We start from the raw sequence: 16,524 nt of genomic DNA on the forward strand, positions 1-16,524 counted from the left end.
TGGAATATAATAGATACACTTTTTTTATACAAAATTAAGAAATTGTATATCCATATTAGCAATTTATCATTTGCTTGTATTCTATTCTATTCTATTCTACACAAAGGCTGAATATAATAGATACTAAAATACTAAAAAATACTTTTTTAGACTAAATTAAGATATTGCATGTCTATTTTTAGAAATGTATGGTTTGCTTGCAATGCATTAATAAATGTGTTATTATTGACTTCGAACCGAATATCTGTTTACCTTAAGAAGATATAATCTATCTATCTATCTATCTGTCTGTCTGTCTGTCTGTCTGTCTGTCTGTCTGTCCGTCCGTCTCTCTTTCCTATCTGTCCGTCTAATAATCTGAGTGATTTTATGTAAGACTTTTATTTTGAAAAGAACTGGCATTGGTTACTTGGCATCGAACCCTTTTGCCTTTGCATTTTCCGCTTTCATTTCTTCAGAAACCAAACGCAAAAACGCAGATACAAAACCATCGGAATACGCACAGACAAACAGATCACTGTACACAGATCTGCGCAGAAATGTCGGGCTACTCACCGATCATACATTATGCCACCAGCATATTATGCGGCAATAAAGGCTCAATGGAGATATCTGAGCTGCACCGAAGAGTTTTTCAGCGCTTTGAAATTACCGAACAAGAGTTTTGGTACATGATTAAAAAATGCGCCCGGTTCGCAGTAGTGCAGAGCAGAGCTAGAAAAGATGAGGAGGAGTCTGACTGCATCGTCGCTGCGAAAACATCACTCAGACTGTGCAAGAAATATTCCAAGAATGAATGTCACGAGTGTCAGGATTTACACCTGTGCAAGTATTTTGTTTATGGCAATTGCAGATATGGGAAGGGAAGGTAAGAAAAGGGACAGGAGGTGAAAATGTAATGCATTGTGTGTTTTTGTTCTTATAAGGACAGATGCATGAAGATCATCTTGATCAGATATGATTACGATACTGTCATAAGCTATAATTAGAAATAACAGCAGCCATCAAATCATCTTAGTTATGAACTTTTAGTAAAATTGCACAATGTAGTATTATATAAAATATAAGCCATTGAAACTTATATAGTGAATAGGCCTGTAACGTTTGATTGTTATATATATATATATATATATATATATATATATATATATATATATATATATATATATATATATATATATATATATATATATATATATATATATATATATATATATATATATATATATATATAGTGTGTGGGAATCCTGGGACAGTGTCACTGTGTTTGTTTTTCACTAAATGTTCCAATAATCTTTCGTAATGTATGTAAGGGACACGCGGTGTTCAATATCATGTCACTCTGTACAGATCCTTGTTTTATATGGCTGTATGTTTGTGTTGGTCAGGAAGGAGTGTATGTTCTCCCATAATATTCAGTCAGAACATAACTATCCTTTGCTGCGGGAGTGTACACTTCATGAACTGAATGAAGACGATCTCTTCCTGCTTCTTCTACAGAATGATCCTTCCCTTCTACCAGAGGTGAGGAAATGCAAACAGGAGCACAAAAATAGATGCCTAAATGTTTCGGACTCCATTCTCACAACAGATTTCCTCCGCTATGATTGAGATATTTCTGCATTCCAGGTGCCTCGTCTGCCGTATGAAACTTCCTTCTCCGTATCTTTCACTGCAAGCTCAGTTATGAGAAGGTTTCAGAGTAGAATAGAGTTCATGCTTGAGTCAGCGATCAGTTACACCCAAACATAGAATCTCTCAGTGTGAGGAAATTAAACAGTTTTTCATTTGCAGAAGTATGATTTAGTAAGAAAGCTTGTTTTCTCTGTTGTGACCGGGATAAGGAGCAGTTTAATAATACCATCAAAGCAAATTTTAAAAAACTAAACAAAAAAAAAAGAATGAAAATGTCATCCAGTGAAGTTCCACTTCATCAGCCTACTGTTGGGATCAGTATGTAAATGTTGAGGGGGAAAAAGCAAAGACAAGTGGTGAATTGAGAAGAATTGTGATCTCTTGCACTCTGCGTTCGGAATGAAGAGTTGCTGATGGAGACATGTTGATGACTACAGGTGTCCTAAGTGTGTATCTCCACTTTGAGTTTGGACATATGTAAAAAAAAAAAAAAAAAAAAGAAAAAATCCTTTTGATGACTTAAAGTTTTCGAGGGGAATGTCCTGTAACCCAAGAGGTAAAGTAGAATATTTTGTTGTGACGCACTGGTTTCATCTAGAACATGCACTACTGTATTAATTTTTAAGGCATTTATTTAGCACTTATTAATTAATGCATGAATGGCATGTGTGCTGTGCATATTTTTTTGCATTTGCTTTCACTTGCTCAGATCCACCTTGTGCTGTGTATACGCAGGTGTGTGCTCACTACAATAAAGGCACAGGCCTTTTTGGGGCCTGTACCTTTATGGAGCGCTGCACCAAGGTGCACATTTGTCAGCACTTTGTGCAAGATGACTGTCTGTTTGGCCCGAAGTGTAAACGGCAACACAGCATTGACGAAAACAGCCGCAGAATGCTGCAGGAACGTGGTCTCAGTGGCGAAATCATCCATGACCTGCCCTACATATACCAGAACGTTCAACGTCTGAACTCACAAGCTCAACAAAGTGGTAGGAGACAGTCCTGGAACACACATAATCTATATACATTTATTAACTCATAATATACAGTAAAAGTGCAAAAATTTTGGGCACTTGTGAAAAATGTTGCATAGTGAGGATGTCTTCAAAAATAATGTCATAGGGGCCTAGGTAGTATTGAGTATTGACGCTGACTACCACCCCTGGAGTCGTGAGTTCGAATCCAGGGTGTGCTGAGTGACTCCAGCCAGGTGTACTAAGCAACCAAGTTGGCCCGGTTCCTAGGGGGGGTAGAGTCACATGGGGTAACCTCCTCGTGGTCGCGATTAAGTGGTTCTCGCTCTCAATGGGGTGCGTGGTAAGTTGTGCGCGGATCGCGGAGAATAGCATGAGCCTCCAGATGCTGTGAGTCTCTGCGGTGTCATGCCCAACGAGCCACGTGATAAGATGTGCAGATTGACTATCTCAGAAGCGGAGGCAACCTAGTAAGCAGTGGGAATTGGGCATGCCAAAATGGGGAGAAAAGGGGATAAAATAAAATAAAATAAAAATAAATTAATAAATAAAAACATACATATATATATATATATATATATATATATATATATATGTGTGTATATATAAGAATTCCATAAAGAGTTTTCATTTATCAATTAATGTCATACAAAGTCAATTAAATATCAAAAAGCTCAATCAATATTAGGTGTTGCCTTCAAAACTGCACTAATTCTTCTAGGTACACCTGGACACAATTTTTCTTGGTTGTTGGCAGATAGGATGTTTCCAAGCTTCTTGGAGAATTCACCACAGTTCTTCTATCTATTTAGGCTGTCTCAGTTGCATCTGTCTCTTCATGTAATCCCAGACTGACACAAAGTTTAGTTGGGGGGCTCTGTGGATGGCAATGCCATCTGTTGCAGGGCTCCCTGTTCTTCTATTCTATTTGCAAAAAGAATGTTAGGAGTCTAAAATGTACATTGACACTAAATCTGAAGATATAAATAACCAATTTAAGACAAATGTGTTTGTGAAACATCTTAAGTGCCTAAAACGTTTGCACAGTACTATAATTTTGAAATACATATTCAGATATACATTTATTTTCTGAAATACTTGATTCTGATAAATTATTTTTGTATAATGATGGCTAAACGGTAATAATTGACTCGGGCAGCTGAGACATCTATAGGCTACAAGTTTCATGTACAGGCAGCCATTCAGTCATTATTGATAAATAAATCCCTTCTGGGTGATACAAGTCTGATCATCCTGTTTGTGTTTTTTGGTTTAAAGGAATATTCTGGGTTCAATACAAGTTAAGCTCAGCATTTATGGCATAATATTGATTTCTTTAAAAAAAGCAAAAATCTGAGTTACAGTGAGGCACTTACAATGGAAGTGAATGGGGCCAATCCATAAATGTTAAAATACTCACTGTTTTAAAAGTATATACACAAGACATAAACAATATGTGTGTTAACATGATTTTAGTGTGATACAATCGCTTACTAAACTTTTCTGTATAAAGTTATAGCCAACTTTACAACTTCATTGCTATGATGATGTAATGTCAACAAACCCTAAAATTACTGTAAAAACTATGATTTAAACAACTTTACAGCTCAAATAATACACAAGTTTAAACAGAAGAATTAATGTAAATGCTTTTATAAAATTAAAGGCTCCAAATTTCTGCCTTTAAACCCTCCAAAATTTTCCCCCATTCAAGTGTCTCACTGTCACTTAACTTTTTGCTATTTTAAAAGAAAAAGAGGAACAAGTCGAAATAATTTTTTGTGGTAATCAGCATTATTCCACAAATGCTGTCGATTGAGTTTAACTTGTATTGAACCCGGAATATTTCTTTAATAACTGTCTTATTGTACATTGTCCATTATATATATTATACATATAATTGGCCATTTCTTGAACTAAGGGCAATTTCATGTCTCAGGGTTTGATTTTTATTAACAGTTTTAAAAAATGTTTCTTTTTGTCAGACAGTATTAAGGACACATTAAAACTGACTTCATTGTTTTATTTTTGGTACTTTTCAAGTGACTTTTATGAATAGACTGTGTTTTTGTAGCTTTGTCCCAGACCCAGATTTTCAAGATTAAAAAATGAAAATCCATTATAAAAATGAAAATTATTTCATGTATAAAATTATGATAATCTAAACAAAGAGTAAAATAACATAAACCATTTAAATATTTATTGTGTGAAAATTATATCCATACATTTTTTTTAAAAATGACAACCATTTCCACCACACAAAACATTTTTGCCCCTAATACAAGTTTTTTCAGAACTTAGTGTACTGTACTTGTTGACCAAGTTGATAAAAGTGTCAGAGAAGAGCATGCTTGAGATGCAAAATGAGACTAGTGATGCTTGAAAGAAAACAAAACAAATAAAATTCAAGGTAAATAGCACTTGAGATAAGTGTATTTTTATTGGGTGTCACTCCCAGTCAAGCTTTAGTTGTACTAAATTATGGCAAAAGTGTGAAAATATTATATAATTGTGTGTATTTAAAAATACATAAAATGTTAGCCATGAAACTAGTCTCAGCAAGTTGAAAATGTCATTTTGATTAGCGTTTATTCCACCACAAAATTCTATAAAACGCAATGCAGAATTTGAGATGTGCTGGAAATGACACTGTGGTGGGAATTTCCAGAACTTTCTGAAAACAAATGACATAAATCTCTTGTGATGCATGTACATAGACTGTTGGAAATTGTTAGTAAACAAATTAAACTTCTCAGAGTGTGGAAATCTTTTTAACAAGACTTTACTTTCTAGAAGTCCACAGTGCTAAAGTTGCCCGAGGTTGAAGAAACACCCACCTTCATGCTGGAGAAATCACACTTTACCTGTTTATGTTATTATGTTTGTTTCAGAATTGATATCTGAACAAGGGGTCAAACCAGTCACTCAGATAGAGAAGAATGAAATTTGTCTCCACTTCATAAGACGAAAATGCAAATTTCAGGGTTGGTTTCTAACTTTTCCTGCTTACCTGTGGTTGATTCCATACTCCTTCCCCATTTACTTAAGTTGGGTTATAATTTTTTTTTATTGGTTCAGATCAGTGCGTTCTTGTCCACTTCAATCTTCCGTATAAGTGGGAGGTTTATGATGGGAAAGGATGGAGGGATTTGAGAAACATGGAGGAAATAGAGCGAGCCTACTGCGACCCCAAGAATGAATGCAGGTCAGCCATGATAAATTTATAATTTAATGAACGTATCCAATAATAGGGGGATTAAACAAGTTAAAATAAGTAGCATTTGGCTGGTCATGTTGACATAGTGGCCCCTAGGAGGCGACCTGCCCCATGTAACATAAAACAGCTTTTATGAGACTACGGATGAGTCTTCATATCATGTAAATGTACATGACTTTAAGAATATTTTTCAAAAGTACTATTCTTTTCTTTAGGGGTAGAACTTTATTATGGGGAGAAAATGACAGAGATGACCTTTAAATCTCTCCGGCATTCCACTCTCTTGACTTATCTTTTCTCTTGGATTTAGTCCAGGCTCAAAGCCTGTGGATTTTGTGTCCATGAAAAGGGGTCGCGACCCTGTGCGGCGACTCTCAACGGTCTCTTCCATCTCTAAACCCGCCCACTACATCATGACAACAGAGTGGATTTGGTACTACAAAGGAGATCATGAGAATTGGATAGAGTACGGCCAACCGGTGAGTTGGGCTTGTATATTTATATCTGTATTTAGTAGCAATACTGGACTGTAATCTGAGAACTTTTTTTTTTTAGGATAGGTTATGAATGTGCTCTGGGTGGCTTTGTTTTAAAACTGCTTTTCTGGGGGGCCTGGGTAGCTCAGCGAATATTGACACTGACTACCACCCCTGGAGTCGACAGTTCGAATCCAGGGCATGCTGAGTGAATCCAACCAGGTCTCCTAAGCAACCAACTTGGTCCGGTTGCTAGGGAGGGTAGAGTCACATGGGGTAACCTCCTCGTGGTCGCTATTATGTGGTTCTCACTCTCGGTGGGACGCATGGTGAGTTGGGCGTGGATGCCGCGGAGAATAGCGTGAAGCCTCCATACTCGCTATGTCTTCGTGGTAATGTGCTCAACAAGCCACGTGATAAGATACGTGGATTGACGGTCTCAGAGATTCGTCCTCCACCACCCGGATTGAGGCGAGACACTCCGCCACCACGAGGACTTAGAGTGCATTGGGAATTGGGCTTTCCAAATTGGGGAGAAAAAAAAAAAATAATGCTTTTCTGTGTATTTTAGGATGATAAACAACGTATGACATCCATAACATCGCAGGAGCTGGAGAAAGCTTATCAGGAAGACAGCACTGCAGAAGTTTCTGTCATTAAGGGAAACAGGCATTACTATATCAGCTTCCAAGGTTTGTCACATATAAAATCCCATGCTATTTATTGCTAGTAATGCTGATTAAAAATATTATATAATATATATACAGGATATTTAATATTTTTATATATATTATGTATAAAAATATGTATATTTGCCCAGTGTCTCCTCTACAGTTGACACTTACAGCTATATATTTTTCATGAACTCATTTTGGCGATGGTGTCAAAGTGTTTGCTGTTTTTCCAGATATGTATCAAAGGAACCCCAAACACAACACAAAGAGAAGAGTGCTTAGACGACCACGCTTTGTGTCTATCAACGAAGTGGAGAGTAAAGCAGCCCAGTGACAAACCGCACACACAAACAAACTGTGTTTACATACATTAGAAGAGACATTACAATTCTGAGTTGCTGTGCTTTAGATTCTTGACATTGGATATAAGTACTCACACACCCTCAGATCATGCTCAAAGCACTCCTCAATGAATAAAAAATGTCACTGCTTTGAATGAAATATAATAGAAATATTAATAAGAAGGAATATTAAGTAAAAGTATAAGGTTCTGTCTTTGCATTTCACCTCCAGCAAGTTTTATGGCTACATCTTTGCCTATTTATATTAAAAAAAAAAAAAAAAAAAAAAGAATATATGTATATATATATATATATATATATATATATATATATATATATATATGTATATATATATATATATATATATATATTGTGCTCAAAAGTTTTGATACCCTTGGAGAATTGGTAATATATGTACCGTTTTTAAAGAAAACATGAGTGAGCAGGCAAAACACATTTCTTTTATTTCTTATGGGATTCATATTCAACTGTAGGTTATAACAGAATGGCACAATCATAAAACAAAACATGGCAACAAAGAAAAAAATTAAATGACCCCTGTTCAAAAGTCTGCATACCCTTATTTTTTAATAATGTGTATTGCCCCCTTTAGCATCAATGACAGCATGCAGTCTTTTGTAATAGTTGTCTATGAGGCCCCAAATTCTTGCAGGTGGTATAGCTGCCCATTCGTCTTGGCAAAATGCCTCCAGGTCATGCAAAGTCTTTGGTCGTCTTGCATGAACCGCACGTTTGAGATCTCCCCAGAGTGGCTCGATGATATTAAGGTCAGGAGACTGTGATGGCCACTCCAGAACCTTCACCTTTTTCTGCTGTAACCACTGGAGGGATAACTTGTCCTTGTGCTTAGGGTCATTGTCGTGCTGGAAAGTCCAAGGGCGTCCCATGCGCTGCTTTCGTGCAGAAGAGTGCAAATTGTCTGCCAGTATTTTCTGATAACATGCTGCATTCATCTTGCCATCAATTTTCACAAGATTCCCCGTGCCTTTAGAGCTCACACTCCCCCAAAACATCAGTGAGCCACCACCATGCTTCACAGTGGGGATGGTATTCTTTTCACTATAGGCCTTGTTGACCCCTCTCCAAACATAGCGCTTATGGTTGTGACCATAAAGCTCTATTTTGGTCTCGTCACTCCAAAGGCGTGTCAAGGTGTTGTCGGGCATATTGTAACCGGGCTTTTTTGTGGCATTGGCGCAGTAAAGGCTTCTTTCTGGCAACTTGACCATGCAGCTCATTTTTGTTCAAGTATCGTCGTATTGTGCTCCTTGAAACAACCACACCGTCTTTTTCCAGAGCAGCCTGTATTTCTGCTGAGGTTACCTGTGGGTTTTTCTTTGTATCCCGAACAATTCTTCTGGCAGTTGTGGCTGAAATCTTTCTTGGTCTACCTGACCTTGGCTTGGTTCAAGAGATCCCCGAATTTTCCACTTCTTAATAAGTGATTGAACAGTACTGACTGGCATGTTCAAGGATTTGGATATCTTTTTATATCCTTTTCCATCTTTATACAGGTCTTTTGATAGTTCTTTTCTGCTCCCCATGGCTCAGTATCTAGCCTGCTCAGTGCATCCACGTGAGAGCTAACAAACTCATTGACTATTTATACACAGACACTAATTGCAATTTAAAAAGCCACAGGTGTGTGAAATTAAACTTTAATTGGCATTTAAACCTGTGTGTGTCACCTTGTGTGTCTGTAACAAGGCCAAACATTCAGGGTATGTAAATTTTTGATCAGGGCCATTTGGGTGATTTCTGTTACCATTATGATTTAAAAAGGAGCCAAACAATTATGTGATGATAACTATCCTTAAATAAAAGACAGTTTATTTCATATTTTCAAAATCAATGCCAAAATTTCACAATTTCTGCCAGGGTATGCAAACTTTTGAGTACAACTGTATATCAGTTACTGCTTACATGAGAGGGTCCTTTCCTCCAATGTACAGGTTTAGATACTGTGACTTTAGCGTATTTTTATCTATTGGATTTTCATGCATGGATTTGTCTGTCATGCCTTTAGTGAATATGATACCTTTATGTGGTGATATTGATCAGCCCATGAGGTTCAGACTTGAACTTTTTTATAACATGTATCCATCAATAAAAAACTCAGTTTTTCCTCTTTTGACACTCATTTGACAAAAAGGCTGGGTTTGCCAGTTCTACTAAATGGTCATGGCAATCTTCTACCAGTGAAAGACGCCAAGATTTGAAATTAAGTTAATGGTGTGCCAAAATTTGATTGAATATAATTTGATATAATATAATATGGTAACACTTTACAGTAAGGTTCTTTTTGTAAACACAATGCATTAGGTATCATGAACTAATAACGAACAATATTTCTTAAAAGCATATATTAGTCATGGTTAATGTACATTTTTTTTAAAATACAATTGTTTTTTGTAAGTTCATGTTAGGTCATAATGCATTAAAGGAATATTCTGGGTTCAATCAGCAGCATTTGTGGCATAATGTTGATTACCACAAAATGTAATTATGACTCATCCCTCCTTTTCTTAAAAAAACAAAACAAAAACAAAAATCTAGGTTACAGCGAGTCACTTACAAGGGAAGTGAATGGGGCCAATCCATAAACGTTAAAATACTCACTGTTTCAAAAATATAGCTATGAGGCGTAAACATTGTGTTAACATGATTTTAATGTAATAAAATCGCTTACCTTTTTTGTGTAAAGTTATATCCAGTTTTACTACTTTGTTGTACAAAGCCTTAAACAACGATTTAAACAACTTTACTGCTCAAATAATAGAGTTTTAAAAGAACAATTAATGTAAGTGCTTTTATAAAATAATAAGCCTCACATTTCTGCATTTAAACCCTCCAAACATTGGCCCCATTCACTTCCATTGTAAGTGATTCACTGTAACCTTGATTTTTACTTTTTTAAAGAAAAGGACGAACGAGTCGGAATTACACAGATGCTTTTGATTGAGCTTAACTTGTATTCAACACTGGAATACTCCTTAAACAAATGTTAACATTATACAACTTTGAATTGTAAAAATTTAAGAATTATGTTGAACACTAACCAATATTAATAAGTCCTGTAAAATTATTGTTCATTGTTAGTTATCTAATGTTAATGAATACAACCTTATTGTAAATTGTTAAAAAAAAACAATATATATATATATATATATATATATAATACAATATAAAGTATTTTGTTCATTCTTTACAATATGTTTCTTATCCATCAAAAGCTACAATGATGAGAAAGAAAAAAAAAATCCTTAAACTTTTTTTCCCAGGATCTCAGAAACTGTAATATGTTATGTAACTGAAATATATAGGCTTAATACACTGCCTGGCCAAAAAAAAAAAAAAAAAAACAATTACTGTTTGTATTTAAATAAGCAGATACTTAGGAGCCTATGATTGGATGATTATTGCAGTGATTAATATGTTTCTGCTGACAAGTCTTTTAACCCTAACTGATGCAGTGTGTAGCTACTAGCTTCTCATTTCTTGAACAACCACATCTGAAGACATATCCTGTTGGCGTGGAAAAGATGTTACTGTGTTTCAGAAGGAGCAAATTATTGGCCTGCATCAAGCAAAGAAAAAAACGAAGGAGATTGCTGAAATCACTGGAATTGGGTTAAGAACTGTCCAACACATTATTAAAACCTAGAAGGATAGTGGTGAACCGTCAGCCTTGCGGAAGAAATGTGGTCGGAAATAAACATTGTAAATATATGGACAGTAGAACTCACAGCTGTGTTTAATAGTTAAAGTAACAGCATTTCCACACGCACAATGCGACGAGAATTTACAGGATTGGGACTAAACAGCCGTGTGGCCACAAGAAAGCCACTTGTTAGTGAGGCTAATCAGGAAAAACTGGTCTGATGAGTCCAGATTTACCCTATACCTAAGCGATGGACGGGTCAGGGTAAGAAGGGAAGCGCATGAAGCGATGCGCCCGTCATGCATAGTACCCACTCTACAAGACTCTGTTATGATCTGGAGTTGCTTCAATTGGTCAGGTCTACGCTCAGCAACATTAATCAGCAGTAAAATGAAGTCAGCTGACTACCTGAATGTACTGAATGACCAGGTTATCCCATCAATGGATTTTTTCTTCCCTGAGGGAACAGGCATATTCCAGGATGAAAATAAGATTCATTGGGCTCAAATTGTGAAAGAGTGGTTTAGGGAGCATGAGGAATAATTTTCACACATGAACTGGCCACCACAGAGTCCTGACCTTAACCCCATTGAAAGTATTTGGGATGTGCTGAGAAGACTTTACAGAGTGGTTAGACTCTCCCACCGTCAATACAAGATCTCGGGCAAAAATGAATGCAACTCTGGACGGAAATAAATGTTGTGACGTTGCATAAGGTTGTCAAAACAATGCCACGACAAATGCGCGCCTTAATCAAAGCTAAAGGCGGTCCAACGAAATATTAGATTAAGCGAAATTTTTCGCCAGGCAGTGTATAATACGATATAAAATAACATTATAATATATATATAAATAATTTGGAATATGATTATTATGCACCAAACACCATGATTATATATATATATATATATATATATATATATATATATATATATATATATATATATATATATAATTTATTTATTCATTTTTGGCACATTTTGAGATTTGAATAGCCAGAGCGTTTGTGCTAGATCAGATGCGTCTGAGAGATGTTGAGTGATCATGCTGAGAGCCAATACGATGGCTCACTTTTTCTATACATTTCATATGAAGAAATCCAAGGGGTGGGTCTTTTCCCAGCGTAGTCGGTAAGGCAGCATATTTCTCAAGTGTGGAGTATTTTATCCCAATGAAATGGACTTGCACTACCAACAATATCTTTAAGACGCGTCTTTCTTATTTAAGATGTGCATTTTCAAATAGCGGATATGAAGAAGAGGATGGGATGTTGGCAGAAGGGCCGTGCATGGAAACATCAAGACATGCCGTTCCGTTGTAACCTCTTCTGCTCAACAATATCTGTACTAGATACCGGGAAATAAACCGTGTACACGCGCATACGAGCAACCCGATCGCGTGCAGTATATGTATGAAGCCGCCAGGATAAACATTTGATATGATAAAAAGATGACCGGGAATTCTTTATTTTGTCCAATTTTTTTTCACATGTATACGCATTAAACGCTGTTTGTTTCATCGGATTTGATTACTTCAATCAACAACATCGATATTCTGTATTTATGGCCGAATTGTCATCATGATATCGGGTGTGTAAAAGGGGCGCGCGCGTGAGCCGCATCCGCGCGAGGTGCATCTCAACATGACAGGTAATGAAAATGACACCGTGCCATTTACTTTCTCATTCTTTACATGTGAGCATCTCATTCAAATATAAGCTAAAAATAAGTGTGTTACATATGATTTGAGTTTTGTTTTAGATTATAGATACCGCTTCTACGAGGCTTTCCCCCTTATCTTTGACCTGGTGTTATCTATATGCGATTAGTCTGTTCCCATACCCGCCCTTTTACTATCTGTACCGTTATGCATCTGATTCATATCATGCCCGTTATCTCTATACCTGTTTGACATGATGCGCGTGATATTAACCTCACGGGATCCTTGGCCCGCGAGCTCCAATGCTCTGTCATTATAACCTACATTCCCAGCAGCGTGTATAGTGAGTTTATGGATTATAGGTTTGCATGCATTAAAAATGAATTGCAATCATCCTAATACGGATTATGCATGGATAGATAGATAGATAGATGATAGCTAGCTAGCTAGATAGATAGATAGATAGATATACCATAAACTATATGCAAAATATACAATAAACAGTAGCCTATAAACATACAATACAAGATAATATATAGGCTACTGTACATAGTATAAGCAAAGAGATACTACATGCCAAGATACAACCAAAAATCCAAGGTGTGTTGGCAAAGGTAATCAGTCCTTGAAGGATCCATATTGATTGACACCATGATCTGTACTATGATGAGCTCGCTAACCATTTGTTTTTCCCTTCCTTATAGTAATGTACAAAAAAAGAAGGATACCAAGCGGGAAGGCCTGCGGCTATCCAGGAGAAATCTTATCAGGGTCGGTTGGCATGTCTTGAATAAGAAACGAGCAAAATGGAGAGCTCAGGTTCTAGGATGGTCTTGAGAAACTCACGCCATTTGCTTGGATGTTGCGTGCTTCTGCTCGTGGCCATGATGTTGGTGGGCTTCATGACGACGTCTAGCACACCTGTGACAGGTATCTCATCATGCATATGCCTTGACTGCTCTGCTGGAAAAAATCAGCTAAAACTAGCCTAAGATGACCTCCCAACCTGGTCAGGTTTTTCTAATGGCTGGTTTTAAAGGGTTTTTGGCACTTTTCAGCTGAACACCAGGCTGGAAGACCATCATAAACCAGATTAAGATTATAGTATTTATTTGTATTAATATATTACCCATTTCAATTATAATAAACAAAGAAATAAATATCCTGTGATAGTAAAATTAAATAATCATAAAAATATGATTTATGAAAAAAAAAAAAAAAACGACACTATTACATACCTAGGGTCTCTAATGACCCTGTATGCTTTTGGCACTTAAATTATTATAATTATTTTATTTTTATATTTTTGTTGCAATTTTGGATTCTTTGTGTGTGTGTGTGTGTTACACTATTTATAAGAGAAAGATTAAGGAATACTAAAAAGATGTGGGCACAACTCCAAAAAATGGATGAGGTACAGGAGGTGGAATGAGGTCCCAGGTCAATAAAGACCCGAGGTATGCGTTTAAGGGTTAACCCAGCAAACCAGACTGGTTTAAGATGTTTTCATCAGGGTGGCCACAGCGTGTCAAAAGAACTGGCTTTCTTAAAGAGTGACAGTGTTTTCCAAAAGGTCTTTTTCACCACAGATGATATGGACGTCAGAGTAAGAGTGGGTGTATGTATGAGTGAGTCTATCTTTGTGTGAATGATGTGTGTGGCATTTAGAGCTGCCAAGTGAATGGGATTCATGGTGTATTGTGTGTTTGATTGGTTTCCAAATGACGAATATGTGCTTCTTGTGTTGGTAGGGATTAGTGGTAGACCAATACATTGGCCAGTCTGATTAAATGGCTTATATTTGGCCATTTTTTATATCATAAGCATTGACCAATAACTGTGCCCGCTTAGCTGATAAACGAATTTTGTAGTTCCCCACTATGTCAGTTCCAAGATTATGAACAGCACAGTCTAAAGATAAAATTTCTGTTTTTTATTTTTTATTATTATTATTTTCAAAATTTGGTATGTTTCATTTGCTTTTGTATTATGTGTATATCGGTATTATATTAGTTATTGGCCACCTTGTTTTTTATATTTTTACCATCACTATCAGCTGATGAGAAACTCTTATTGGTTAACTGCAAGTTAGGGATGTGTTTGTGTGGGACACAAATAGTTTCTAGTTTGATTCAAATCTGTGATTTTGATTCTTGGACTGATATTGCCTTGAAATTAAATGCTGGTTAGCTGTAGTTTTCCTTTTGGTTCCAATCGTTAAGTAACTCCAGGTGTGCTGTGGTTGTATTTGGCTGACAGCAGGGTGATTACTGTGTTTACACTGGTTACACATCCACACACACACACACACACACACACACACACACACAAACACAAACACATTGATGAATCACTGTTAGATACATTAGACAGATGGATAAGAGTGTCCAGTACTCTGAAAGGGAAGAAGCAACTTTAACATGCCTCTTTAGCAGACACGTTCACTCACTTAAAGGGATAGTTCAACAGAAAATAGAAACTCTCTCATAATTTACTCCCCCTCATGCCATCCCAGATGTGTATGACTTTCTTTCTTCTGCTGAACACAAATTAAGATTTTTAGAAGAATATTTCAGCTCTGTAGGTCAACATAGTGCAAGTGAATGATGACCAAAAAACACATAAGGCAGCAGAAAAGTAATCCATATGACTCCAGTGGTTTAATCCATGTCTTCTGAAGCGATCAAATCGGTTTTGGGTGAGAACAGACCAAAATATAACACATTTTACACTGTACATCTTGCCATGGCAGTTTCTAGGCAGGATCATGATTTCAAGCTTTATTACACTTACTAATGCTTGATGTATGTGCAGAGCGATAGATGCCGCTAGGAAGTGTAATCAAGCTTGAAATCATGATCGCCAAGGAGACTGCTGACGTCAAGATTTATAAAGAATTATGAGGATTTATAAAGAAAAAGGAGTTATATTTTGGTCTGTTCTCACCCAATACCGATTGGATCGCTTTTGAAGACATGGATTAAACCACTGGAGTCTGGATTACTTTTATGCTGCATTTATGTGCTTTTTGGAGCTTCAAAGTTTTGGTTACCATTCACTTGCATTGAAAGGACCTACAGAGCTGAGATATTCTTCTTTTAATAAAACATACCTCCCTAACCTAAAACTTTACCCTAAACTTAACCAATAGTGTCTGAAAAGAGAAATGAGAATTTAATGAGACAGACATCCTTACCCTTAACCAACACCTAACCTTAACTGATAGTGTTTTAAAATGCAGAAGCGAAATGAAAAGCACATTTTATCAAGCAACCATGTCATTTTGTGTTGCTTCTGTCTCTGTTGTGTCATGCATCAGCTTGAGTTCTTGTCTGGTTTTGAACCGCGGTCCTCTGAGTCCAAAGTCCAACGTTCTATGAGGTGCACTACCGCACAAGCTAATCATATTGGAATAAGTGTATATAATTAGGTGGGTCTGTAATACAAGCACTAAAATGTATAATTTTTCAAAAGATGCGTTAAAGTAAAAGTGTCTCGATATAATATTGCAGCTTCTGAGTTATAGAGAGAAAAATAAGTGTTTATAAAGTCATAATCAGCCATTGAAGTCATGATTTGAGTGAAATTGACATCACGGCTGAACAACTCTAAAAAAAAAAAAACACACAGTTGTTGTAGTGGCTTTAGTGTTCATTTCTACTGGAAACTGCAGGGAATTGTACCTAGAGACATGTATAACAAGTTTTGCAAAAAGCTGAGGTGACGCAGAGGGATCGGAGGGCCAAGGCGGAGTCCAGGGCTCGGAGGGCCAAGGTGGAGTTGGAGGGTCGACAGAACCCCTTGTCTGGGATGTCCCCAGGGGCGAAGGTCGAGCCGGTGATTTGGAGGGAACCGGCTGATCAG

General features: G+C 36.7%; 2 protein-coding genes across 3 annotated transcripts in view; both read left to right on the plus strand.

The window, feature by feature from the left end:
• Window positions 1-420: 420 nt before the first annotated feature.
• LOC127434898 (protein mono-ADP-ribosyltransferase PARP12-like) lies at window positions 421-7,611 on the plus strand. The gene is made up of 8 exons (XM_051687952.1): window positions 421-868; window positions 1,389-1,524; window positions 2,371-2,626; window positions 5,503-5,595; window positions 5,690-5,816; window positions 6,139-6,307; window positions 6,876-6,996; window positions 7,212-7,611. The coding sequence occupies exons 1-8, from the start codon at window positions 540-542 to the stop codon at window positions 7,310-7,312; spliced, it is 1,332 nt and encodes a 443-aa protein (XP_051543912.1). The 5' UTR covers window positions 421-539; the 3' UTR covers window positions 7,313-7,611.
• A 4,524-nt stretch (window positions 7,612-12,135) lies between these two features.
• LOC127435381 (UPF0606 protein KIAA1549-like) overlaps window positions 12,136-16,524 on the plus strand; it is a 43,475-nt gene continuing 39,086 nt past the window's right edge. The window contains exons 1-2 of one of the 2 annotated variants that reach the window (XM_051688807.1): window positions 12,136-12,650; window positions 13,365-13,590. In XM_051688807.1, the coding sequence (XP_051544767.1) occupies window positions 13,467-13,590 (124 nt within the window). In that variant the 5' untranslated portion in view covers window positions 12,136-12,650; window positions 13,365-13,466. Of the gene's footprint in view, window positions 12,651-13,244; window positions 13,591-16,524 lie in introns of those variants that run through there. The other variant, XM_051688808.1, reaches the window with a different exon arrangement.

Source organism: Myxocyprinus asiaticus, chromosome 45 (assembly GCF_019703515.2).
Source record: "Myxocyprinus asiaticus isolate MX2 ecotype Aquarium Trade chromosome 45, UBuf_Myxa_2, whole genome shotgun sequence".
Lineage (NCBI taxonomy): Eukaryota > Metazoa > Chordata > Actinopteri > Cypriniformes > Catostomidae > Myxocyprinus > Myxocyprinus asiaticus.

Excerpts from the sequence above, each read along its gene's own strand:
- LOC127434898 (XM_051687952.1), top strand. The coding sequence starts at position 540 with ATGTCGGGCTACTCACCGATCATACATTATGCCACCAGCATATTATGC. Across the intron at positions 869-1,388 it reads TGCAGATATGGGAAGGGAAG|GAAGGAGTGTATGTTCTCCC; the intron begins GTAAGAAAAGGG and ends TGTGTTGGTCAG. Across the intron at positions 6,308-6,875 it reads GGATAGAGTACGGCCAACCG|GATGATAAACAACGTATGAC; the intron begins GTGAGTTGGGCT and ends TGTGTATTTTAG.